Source organism: Vombatus ursinus, unplaced genomic scaffold (assembly GCF_900497805.2).
Source record: "Vombatus ursinus unplaced genomic scaffold, bare-nosed wombat genome assembly UNPS02009806.1, whole genome shotgun sequence".
Taxonomy (NCBI): Eukaryota; Metazoa; Chordata; class Mammalia; order Diprotodontia; family Vombatidae; genus Vombatus; species Vombatus ursinus.
The window spans coordinates 634-12,415 of NW_020949584.1; the positions used below are offsets into that span (position 1 = coordinate 634).

Here is an 11,782-nt window from a genome sequence, read left to right on the forward strand (position 1 = left end):
GGATACCGGGAAAGAGAACCTCTTTATTTACCAACTTTCCCAGCAAACAGGGGAAAATCATATCCTTAAAGTTATTGTTCTTCATCTGTAAAATGGGGATAATAATATTTGACTTATCCCACAGATTTGTTATGAGACTTGAATGCTGGCCAGTGCTGGATTGATTTGTTCTTACATTAGAATGATGGTTCCAATGCTGGCTCCAGAGGGCAATTAATCATTCATATCAAACTCTTTAAGTTTAGGGGTAGAAACCCAGTTTTAGTTGGGAGAAGTTAACTGACAAATAGCAGATTTTCGATGCTCCTTCTGGGAGCCTAATTTGTGCTGCCTAAAAGCCCTCAGAAAGTAGAATATTTACATTTTACAGTGTGAAAAGTTGGGTTCTTAAGTGGAGACCTAGAAATGAGGGTGGGGAATAAAGAGTCAAAAGTTAGGGGCCTCCATCTTCGATTTGGGAGAATTTGACTCTGTGATATTGGACAAGATTTTGTTATTGCTTGGTACCTGTTGTTCTTGGCAGGGAATTGGGGGCAGCAGCACGAATAAAATGCTTGTTGACCTCATGTGAAAAGTATAAATGGTTATGATTTGCAGATTACTTGGCATCACTATGAACTGGGGCTTCTGATATTAAGGGCAAATATCCCGACTTCAGATTGTTAATAATGGATAGAAAGCTTTCATGACTTAATGCAGTAAGGCCAAATCTCTGGACTGGTAATTGTTGGATGTACTCCATCCATTCATGCTCAAGGCTTGCAAATGTCAGGTCTTTGACTTTACTTAAAAAAAAAAAAAATCCTTCCTTAATACCTGTCCTTACTTGCCATGTTTGGTAAATTGTCTCCTGGAGATGCCCTGGTTAGAACTTTTCAATTGAGTTAAAGGAACTTTGTGATTCTTAGCATGACTATCTCAGGCTTTCACAGCTGGTTTTAATGTTTTGGGTGTATTATTATTGTTATTTTTATACTATAAAAAGACTGTGATTAGTAACAATAAAGTTGTAGGAGACAGCCTAGTGAAATAGATCACTGGACCCAGGAATTCTGGGATCTAGATTATAATCCTGACTTTACTACTAAAAAGCTCTATCATTTCTAAACTTTGATACTTTGGACTTGTGATTTCATTATTATAGATGTTTCCTCCACTAATGCAGATCCTAATTCTTTCATGCCTTCTCATCCCGTACAATTATTGTGTGTATTTTCTCATAAATTATACCTAGAAGATCTACTCAATGGGCTGAATGCTTTCCTCTTGTTCTTTTAATATCTTGGAAGCACCAGTGTACCCCATGGACTGTCTCTCTGTACTTCCTTCTTGCTCCGTGACCTGCTTACTTTCTTTTTAATTCCCATATGGGTCCTCAGCAATGCCTTTCATGGCACTTCTTACATACAACTCACCAGTGGTAACATTTTTGCAGCCTACTTATACCCATCATGTATCTTTCCATTGCCTTTTAGTTATTTGTAATTTTGATTCTGCCAAGACCATGGTATTCCTTGATTCACAACCATATAACATCACTGGGAGAATATTGGTGTTTAAAACACAGGCTTTTGCAAGAATGAGCAAGTAGTTTGCAATTTCCCAAATGAGATCTACAATATCTCTTCCTGTTCAGTTATGAGTTCAGCGCCTGTCCAAGATATACATATTTAGACTAATTTTATAGACAGCCAGCTGCATGTCATAATCTGAGAAATATTATTAATCCATTTTTGTTTTCCCAGTATGCATGGTTAGACCAGCCTCTTTCATTTTGTTGTGTATTTTGCTGAAGCATCATATTGGAGGACTTTCATGGAGGTCACCTGTAGAGTGGGGATACCTACTTGTCTCATAGGAGTATTATGAGAATCAACTGGTGTAACAGTAGAAAGCTTTCTGGAAAAAAGAAAGCATCACCATTATGATGGGAAAGGAGTGAGGCTGACATGTATTGAAAATGAGAGACGAGGGATAGCTGCTGCGGTATGTTACTTCCACCAAGATACTAACAGTCTCAAAGGAAAGCCCCCTAGATAAACCTTTGGAGGTTGAGCAGACGTGGATCTGAATAACATAACATGAGAAGGTATGGAGGGCATGTATCAGTGAAGGGGGTTCCCACGCCTGTGAAATCAGTGATCCTTCAAAGTAATAGTTGGCATTTAGTTAGCAATTTAAAGATTGAAAAGTGTTTTATATACACTCTGTTGATCCACCCAACAGCCCTGTGAGATTCTACCAATATGATTAAACCTATTTTATAGAGGAGGAAATTATGGTTCAAAGAAAATGTTCCTTATCTATGGTAACACAGCTAGTGTCAAACCCAGATCTTCTTTGCTCTTAGTTCAAGCACAGCACCATATCGTGGATGTATATAAAGTATTAAATGCAGTCAACCCACAGTTTATCTCTTATTCTAAAGTGTAACTTTATTATTGGGAGATGAGACAAAGCAACTGAAGTGCTCATTTAGCCTGAGACCTTCAGCTTTGTCCTCAGTGTCTCAATTCCAAAGGGCCTTAACCTCAGTATGGCAATTCTCTAAATGTCTTAATTTATTTCACTCACCTACTCATCCTATTTAGATGGGAGCATATCGGGTTTCTTTGTGACCTAGTTGTACAGATTGTGGTCTTGCCCATATGTGTCTGTCTTTCTTATTTAACGCTGATATTGTCTTTTTTCCCTTCTTTCCACCTGCCTGCTGCTTTCATTCTGTAGTATTGGTATTTGCCATTCCCTTTACCTTCGGCATCTCTGCGTCTCATGGTAGGTGATAGGTTTCTTCATCTATCTGAGAAAAGAGTTGCTGTGATTGTCTGACAGCTGTTGTTGAAAGGCATTCAGGGCAACATTTTGAGCTGGATCAAAAATGTTTTCAGATGTTGCAGCCCTCCCCTCCATTGCTTCCCCATCCTGTTTCCTAACTGCACAGCCTACAGCATCACAACACCTAGCAAACCCAGTGCATGACAAAGTCATTTCCACCTAGGAAACATTGGAGCTATATGTAGAGAGGGAACCTTGTTTTTCCTGATAATATTTTTTCAGGGTGAAGGCTGTAATCTGTTGTCATAGAGGGTGCAGGTAGCCCTGGCCTGGTTTTCTTCCCTCCTGACTAGCAGTGCCTTTTCTGTCCAAGGGCTGGAGCTGTTGTAAAGATACTGCAGAGGCTACAGTCTAGTTATTTTGGACAGGCGTTCCCTGGGGACTCTGAAGAAACCATTCAAATTACATGCTAATGAGCAGAGGATAACTGATAAATGTTGGAACATTCAGCTATCTTCTAATGATGACTTGGATTCACAGTCCAAGTACACCAGGGGGAGCCATGGTTCGTCTCCTGAGCTAGGGTCTCGTAGTCTAGGTCTGAGCTGTGGGCTCTGTACCAGGGGATGGCAGCCTCTGCTATGTGGAATCCAGCCTTGGCCAGTAGTTAGCATAAGTTGTTGGCACTTGACTGCTAGACAGGAGCTCGCGGGCAAAGCGCCTTCCTCCACCCTTTCCCTAAATGAGCCTAGCCCAAATTCTATTGGTTTAGTCCTGGGCTGGGTACTGGGTGTCCAGGCTCACTGCAACTTTGCTGGAGTTGACTTTTTCTCCCAGCAGACAGGTGACTTTCTTCTGAAGCCTGAAAGTAGCACCAGTATCTTTTACCCCATTTACACAATCCTTTCTTTTTTCTGTGTTTGGTACTGACTGCATTTTGAATCTCGTTTAGAGTTCTGAGCTTTTTACGCTGACCTACGGAGCTCTGGTCACCCAGCTTTGCAAGGACTATGAAAACGACGAAGATGTGAACAAGCAACTGGACAGAATGTGAGTGAGTCATGCCTGAGGCAAGAACTCTTGTTCTTTGGGAAGCTGGGGTATGGGGCAGGGGGCCCTGTGTTCTGGGGCCTCATTGTCCTTCTGCAACTTGGCAGAGGCTTCCTTTGAAGCTGTTCTCATTCAGTACCAGCTGTTTGGTCACACTTTCCCTAGATTTATTGTGGAGCTTTGGAATCCTTTGCTTTCACCCCCAAGCTGTGACAACCTCATATTCTTGAGGTTACCCTGTGATTTGTTGTTGTCTGATCACCTTTCCAGGGGCTACAATATTGGTGTCCGATTGATTGAAGATTTCCTGGCTCGGTCAAACGTTGGCAGGTGCCATGACTTTCGGGAAACAGCTGATGTTATTGCCAAGGTCATCTCCCAAGGGCCCCCAGGCATCCCCTCCTTCATTCTTTCAGAAGGGACTCTGGCTGTACTGGGGAGCTAATTAATAGCTGTTATAGTTGCAGAACACTTTGTGTCTTACTTCCAGAACCTCTAGGAGCTGGCTAAGACGTGGCTGAGTTGTGAGGGAGGGGGTTGGGCATAGGAGACACCCCTGTGAATTCTAAAATCCACTTAAATCAAAATCAGCTTCTCCTCAATGTGGCAAAAATGTGAAATGTTCTGTTGGCAATTCTTTTGAGGGCAGTCATGGAAAGAGGTTCTTTCTGTTCCAGCATGGAGACCATTTCTCCTTATCATATACTTCTAACTGTCAGGCTCAAATGGTTGTGAGAGAGCCTTCCTTCTTGCAGCGTAGAACCAACGTTGTCTATCCATTTAACTGATAAGGAGGTGAGGAGGTGACCTCCTATACAGAGAAAATGATGTGCCCTAGGAAGAAATGCACAGCATGACCTAAGGTCCACTTTGTCAGGAGAGGAGGCAGAGGTGGAGAAGCTACCCCTTGGGCCTTAGGTAGCTATGACTGTTTTCTCTGAATGTTCTTTGTGCATCTGGTTCAGATGCTTACAATGCTAGCCAACAGTGAGCGGTGCTTTCTCCTGGGAGCTTCAGCCTGCAGTGTTTTACCTTAGAGGACGTAGACTTGGATGGACAAAAATGCCCTTCCGTTAATTATTTCTGGAGGGCAAACCCTCGGCCCCAAACATCATTCCCCTGCCTCTCATTCCCGGGTATTTCCAGTGTAGTCACCTTACTAGGAAAGTACTATGGGAAGGAAGAGAAAGGAGGATTACTCCCTGCCCCATCTTTACCCCTGCTGCTCTGTGTACCTCTAATAGGTAGCTTTTAAAATGTACCTGGGCATCACCCCAAGCATCACCAACTGGAGCCCCGCTGGTGACGAATTTTCCTTGATCTTGGAAAACAACCCCCTGGTCGATTTCGTGGAGCTTCCTGATAACCACTCATCCCTCATTTATTCCAATCTCTTGTGTGGGGTGTTAAGGGGAGCCCTGGAGATGGTGAGTACAACTCTTTCTTTCCAGGAGTGGGGCTGTAGTAGGCTGACCTGCCCGGGACTTTTCTGCATAGTATTGGGCCTCCTTCCTTGACTGCACTTGAGGTCAGACAGCCTCCCCTAAGCCTTGCCAGGGTCCCTGCCGTAGCACTGGTTGACTTGATGAGGTATTTCTCATTATGCATATGAGGGGAGGGGGGCCCTTTCTTCCCTGGGGGACATTGTATGGTCTGTCTATCTATAAATAAATGATTTGGGGCAAGAAGGGAACAGGGAGGGGAATAAAGAGGGAAGGGAATAAGCATTTATACTGTGCCTACTATGTGCTTTTTATAAATATTATCTTATCTGATCCTCACAACAACCCTTCGAGGTAGGTTCTATTATTTAACCCCACTTTATGGTGGAGATAACTGAGGCAGACAGAGGTGAAGTGACTTATCCAGGATTACATAGCTAGTAAGTGACTGAGGCTGGATTTGAACTCAGGCCTTCCTGACTGCAGGCCCAGCTCTCTGTTGTCTGCACCACCGGCTGCCTTTGACTAAAAAGCTGTGCTCAGGCCCCAACTGGATGCAAGTAACTACCTAGAGCTGTTAGTGGTGACCCTTCACTGAGGCCGCTAGAGCTAAAGAGGGTCATCACTGTCATTGAATAATTGGCGACATTTTCTAAAACCCTTTAAGAATTACAAAGTACACTCCATAAACTGTTTGGGGGAGATTAGGAGCAGTCTTGAGTCTTTAAGGGAGAGAGAAGATAGCTAAGGAAGGGTTAGTCTGAGAAAAGTGGCCTGGCTTCCAAGTAGTAGATAAGAGGTCAAAGGATAAAAACAGACAGTTCTCAAAAATAGAATTGCAGACCTTCAACAACTATATAAATCACTCATAATCCGAAATACAAATTAAAATTCTGAAGTTTCACCTCACACCCAGCAAATGGGCAAAGATGCTGTAAGATGGAAATAGTCGGTGTCAGAGTGATCACAGGAAGACAGGCGCACTAATGTGCAATTAGTGGAACTGCAAATTGATCTAAGTGTTGTGGAAGCAGTTTGGAATCATGCAAGCAAAGTCATCCACCTCTGCATCCCCTTGATCCTGAGGTCCCCAGTGCTGGGCATGTGCCTTAAGGAGAGGAAAGTCAGATGGGGCCCATAGAAATCAAAATATTCCTGAGCAGTCCCTTTTATGGTTGCAGACAACTATACAGAAAGTGAGTACCCATGAAGTGGGAGATGACTGAACAAATTGTAGCATCTGAATGTAGTGGAATATTATTGCACCGTAAGTTAGGATTAATAGGAGGTGTTTAAAGAAACGTGGGGAGACTTATATGGACTGATGGGAAGGACACTAAGCAGGATGAAGGAAAACAGCTTGATGAGATGACTGTGTTAGTGTAAGTGAGAAGAGCATTGAATGAGATGGGAAAGCTCTGTGTCTGTGATAGCCAGTCTTGATCTCCCCGCCACAGGAGACCCACCTCCCTCCTTCCCTCGGAGAGGTGAAGGGCTCATCGAGGCTCTGATCGCTTGGGTGGCTGGGGTAGCTGCTGTAGATTTTTTTGGTTACAAGGGGAATCTCCCTGGGAAGGGTAGGACTGAAGAGAGTGCATATCCAGAATTTACTGATTAAAAAGAAGAAATACCACCAAAACTTAAGATTTTAAAAATGGTCCAATTATGACGAGGGCCATTGGTAAGTACAGGTGGACTGGCAAGATAGGCCCCCGCTATGTGAAGCAGTAAGCAGGCAGCTGGCTCTGCCCACAGCCCCGTTTTTCCTCTCTGCACAGGTCCAGATGGCCGTGGATGTGAAGTTTGTTCAGGACACACTGAAGGGAGATGGGGTGACAGAAATCAGGATGCGGTTCATCAAGCGGATTGAGGACAACCTCCCAGCGGGAGAAGAATAACCATTCCAAGGGCAGTGGAGATGACCAGCTAGGGCACTTGCTAATTCTCAACCCTTCCCTGGGGTTGTAAAGTCAAAGTGCCCCCACCTTAGAGAACTCAGTGACTCTTTAAGATGTTATATATTCTTCTAATCTTGTTTCCATTTTCCATGCTAATAAAAAACAGACTTGTGTGATATATTCCACTTATCCCACAAGTGCGTGCTACTGATTTCACTCTGCACAGTGGGTATTGTCTCATGCTCCAGGGAGAAAGTCCTCTCTCCTCTTCCCCTAACTGGTAGGATGGAAACTTCTTCGCTTCTTGGATCAGAAGGAGCTCAAGCTAACTTTACATTCCTGATTGAATTTTCCAAAGCAAAACCTTCTTTGACCTGATTGGGAGAAAAGCCTGGCGCATCTGTCCATTCCTATAACTTCTGTGCCCTCGTGAGAGTCATCAGCAAGCTGGGTGGGCGGGCACCTGGAAAGGGAGGAGGCTCTCAATCCTTGGTGACGAGCGGTAATGCTGGCCAGGAGAGACAGAGCCAGCAGTGCAGGAAGCGATGACTTCTGGGAACACACCCAGGAATTTGTCTTCTGTTCCGCAATAAGCCCTCTTTTCACAGAGGGTCCATCTTTTTATATCTACACATATACACACTCTTCAATAAAGACACATTCGTAAGTGAAATCCCAGACACATCCATTTCCTAGTGTACTCTGCTTAGCTCCACCCAACTGGCCTGTGGATTCTGTTGCTGGGGTGAAGGGGCCAGTCTGACACACTTAGCAGGCAAGGGCCAGTACTGGTCTCCAGAGCCTGACCTTGCCTTTGGTGGTCAAGTAAGAGCTTTCCTCAAGAGAGCAGAGAGTTCTGGGGACCCTGGCAGCTAACCATAGAATATTCAGTAATGTGTGTGCCAGGCTTGAGGGGGCCTCTGGTGTCTGAAAAATCCCCAGGGGAACCCAAGCTCTTGGGGCTTTTGAAGTGATAATTCATATTTCTGAAGCACCATAATCCTGTAAGGTCGATTGTGTACATATTATTCATGTTTTATAGATGAGGAAATGGGTTCAGAGAAAAAAATGACTTGCCCACAGACAAACAACTAGTAACTGCTGTTCAAATCCTAGTCTCAACTCCAAGCCAGCTTTCCTAAATGCTGATAGGAAAGCCAGTGAAAATACTGGGGTTGAAGGCTACAGGCTCTACACCTCTCCCTCCCCCCACCCCTGCCATATTGGTGGGTTTGAGATGCTATTTTCATTTGATTCTGGGAATGGTCAGCCATAGAAGACAGAAAAGCCCTGGAGGGCTGCCAGTGGTGAATTTGGGGAGGTTAATATTGCTTATCCCCTCCTCCTTCCTCCTGTGCCTTACAAAGCACCAAGTAAGTTCTGTGGGGAAAGGTGGGGGCAAGAATGTGTAAAATGTCCACTGTTGGTCAGTTGTGGTGGCAATAAAGAGCTTGTGACATGAAACTCAAGGCCGTGAATCAAAATTCAATCCCACATTTGGGGTGAGAGGCAAGTAGGACCCAACTTCTCTGAGGCTCAAGTCTCTTCTGACTCAAAGGCAGCAGAGTGGCATCGCTTCAGCTGAGAATGCCTCCTGTTGCTGTTTAGCTTGAGAGCCACATTGCCCAGCTTGTCCACCCCCTGGAAAGAGAAGCAGGCTGGGTGGAGTAGGCAGCAAAAGCGGGCTGGGCTGGGTGGAGGAAGCTGGCTCATCTTTCTCACACTGAAGCTGCTGTTAGCTATTCCCCTGGAACCATCGAGACCCTCCTGGAGGGGAGAGTGAGCAGGGTGACCAGTTCTCCGAAAGGCTCCTCTTATCCCCTTGGAGCAGGTAGCTCTGGCTTCCTGTGCCACAGGAGGGCGACAGCAGGTTGGCACCCACTCATACTGAGTATTTCCAAATATTCTGGGTTCTATCAGTCCACAGCGAATGTTCAGGGAAAGGAACATGGGTCCACCTGTCTGCTCAGTGCGGGAAGGCCTGGGGGCCTCTGAAAGCCCCTGTGGCCAGACATCTCAAAGTAACAAAAGTGTTGGGTTTGTTGTTGTTTTAATAACCTCTGTCCCAGTTTTCTTCTCCAAAGACATGGAAATGGACAGTGCCAGAGAGCAGGCCTCTGAAGACCTCTTCCTGTAATTATATAGCAGAAATCTAAATTTCCTTTCTGTCTCTGAGGCTAGAGATGTCCATGCCTGCAGGCGGAAGTCAATTGTTCAAGGAACCATAGACAGCTATTAGGGGGAGGGGATGCTGGGGAGTAGGACAGGTAAGGGGTGACAACTTTGATGATTTAGTAATCATAGAGACATTGGACTTTGGACCTGGAAGGGACTTGGAGATCAACTTCCTCGTTTCATAGATGAGGAAACTGAGGCCAGAGAGGAAAGGGATTGGCTCATGGTCCCACAGGTTAAACAGATCTAGATTCTGAATCCAGGTTCCCTGATTCCAAGTCTTGTGGTTTCTGGAAGTAAGCCGTAGGAGACATCAGCCTTGCCTCTCCCCCCTCCCCTCTTCACACGCATTCACATAACAGCGACCTCTCCCTTCTGCTCCCCCAACACCACCCACTTTCCAAGTGGGCTGTTTATACAATGTCAGATCTGGGGATATTTCCTTTCCCCCTCAGCCAGGCAGCTTTATGGCTCGTGGAGCCATGGAAACAAAGCTTCATTTATAAGGTTTCCCCCCCAATCACTGGTAACTGGGCCTTCTGCACCTAGGGCTAGCGTCCCCTAACCAATCCACTCACAGGCAAAGAGTAAAAACCCATGGAAGTTGGCTTCCTGGCGCCCACAGAGTAATACAGGCAGGGGCCGCAGCAGGGGCCCCCATATGGGGAGTAGGAGGGAAGTGGATCAGCCTCCCCAGGGCCCCTGTTTTACAGCCTCTAACCCCCTCCCTACATGGCACAGAGCTTCAGAACTCTGCCAACATGTCCTGCCACAGCTGGGGCCCTGGTTGGGGTTGGGGCAGTTTCTTTACTCTTTAGAAGTTTTCTCTACTCTTCCAATGCCTCCCCACTAATTTCTTTGAGACCTGACCTAATTTCCCTTGGATCATTTGTGGGCAATGTGAGTAGAGGCAGTATGTCTCAGTGGATAGAGAGTTGTTCTCAGAGTCAGGTAAATGCCCATTCAAGTCCCCCATCTGACGCACACTAGCAGAAAGACCCTGGGCACTTGGCCTTTCCGTACCTCCAAGAACTCTAGGACTTGATGCAGAACAGTTTCTAATATGTGTGGATAGAGGGAGTTTCCACACCAGAAGTATCTGACACCAATAAATCACAGGTACAAACAGATCCCCCTCTCCCCATCCTCCAAATAGAGGGAGGCTGGTAGAATTCCTCAGGTCCTGAGGTGCCAGGGAGATCTGCAGGAAACTAGAACTACTGGCCCTTTGATTAGGGGTGGGAGGAGATAGAATAGCAATAAGCTGACCACCCCCTGCCCCAGCCCCACCTGGCCAGCCTGCTAGAGCCTTCATCCACCAGGTATCCTTGCTCACTGGCTGCCATTGAGAGACCGAAAGCAGGGCAGGCTAATAGCCAGGATCTCTGCATACTTGGCTGCACTGGCCTAGCCTTAGAAATGAGGTGGGTGAGAAAAATTCACCAAGCCAAGCCAAGTCAGGCCCAGGCTAGGGCTGACACCCTCCTCGGTTTGGCTGGAGCTAAGCTGGTAGCTCTGGGCAGCCCAGAAGCAGAGTCCTGGTGCCTGAGGTCGCCTAAAGTAGTGAAACAAATACAGTCCTGGACTTGGAAGAGGCCAGGAAGAGCTGGCCTTAAACCCCACCTCGTTCACTTGGCTGTGTGACCCTCGGCAAGTCCCTTAACTAATCTGGGTGCGGGAGTTTCCTTCTCTGTGAAAGAAGGTTGGCCTCAGTGATCTCTAAAGCCCCTCCCAGCTCTAAATGTATTCCCCACCCCCACCCCCAGGAGAGGCTGCCTCCCGCAGAGAAGCCTTACCTTCTTGAAGCCTCCCTCGATGTTTGGAGACCATCCATCCACACACATTGCAATCTGCCTTATGGTGCCCTAAACCCACCTCCAGAATAGCCCAGCTCAGCCCTCTGACCAGAGCAACTCCATCTCCAGGCCGGTTCTGAGAGACAGCAGGGACAGTGAGGCCCGGGAGCTTAGCGAGCAAGAATGTCCGAAAGGCGAATAGTCATCTTACAAGTTAGTTCCACATTGGTAGAGGTGTCCAATCAGAGGCTGGGGGAACACCCTTCAAGATGTAACAGAGGGGACCCTTTTGCGGTCCTGTGGGGTATAGGTTATAGCTATGCTTTGTGGCCCCTTGCAGCAGGAGGATCTGGAGTTTCTGTGACCCTGCTGTGGTTATCCTCTTCCTCCAAGGGAAGCTGCCTGCCTAGAAGGGCCTCAGGAGGCCTCTGGTCATTGAGCCTGAGGCTAGACTGGTTTCAGGGAGGGTGAAAAAATGAAGTGTGAAAAACCAGGGGTGTAAGACAGTGAGAAATCAAAGGGGAGGGACCCTGATTATTGGCAGCACCAGGGCCATAAGACTCGGGGATAGAGCAAAGGGACCCCAAGACTTAGAGTCAAGAAAACCTGAGTTCAAATACTGCCCCAGGCACTTAATAATTCTGAC

At 46.3% G+C, this 11,782-nt stretch overlaps 1 protein-coding gene across 1 annotated transcript; it reads left to right on the forward strand.

Moving 5' to 3' along the window:
• The first annotated feature begins 3,698 nt into the window (after positions 1-3,698).
• Positions 3,699-8,629, forward strand: LOC114036261 (trafficking protein particle complex subunit 3). Its single transcript, XM_027852705.1, has 4 exons — positions 3,699-3,825; positions 4,096-4,195; positions 5,070-5,252; positions 7,046-8,629. Coding segments are annotated over exons 1-4 (405 nt in total). The 5' UTR covers positions 3,699-3,823; the 3' UTR covers positions 7,166-8,629.
• Positions 8,630-11,782: the final 3,153 nt, after the last annotated feature.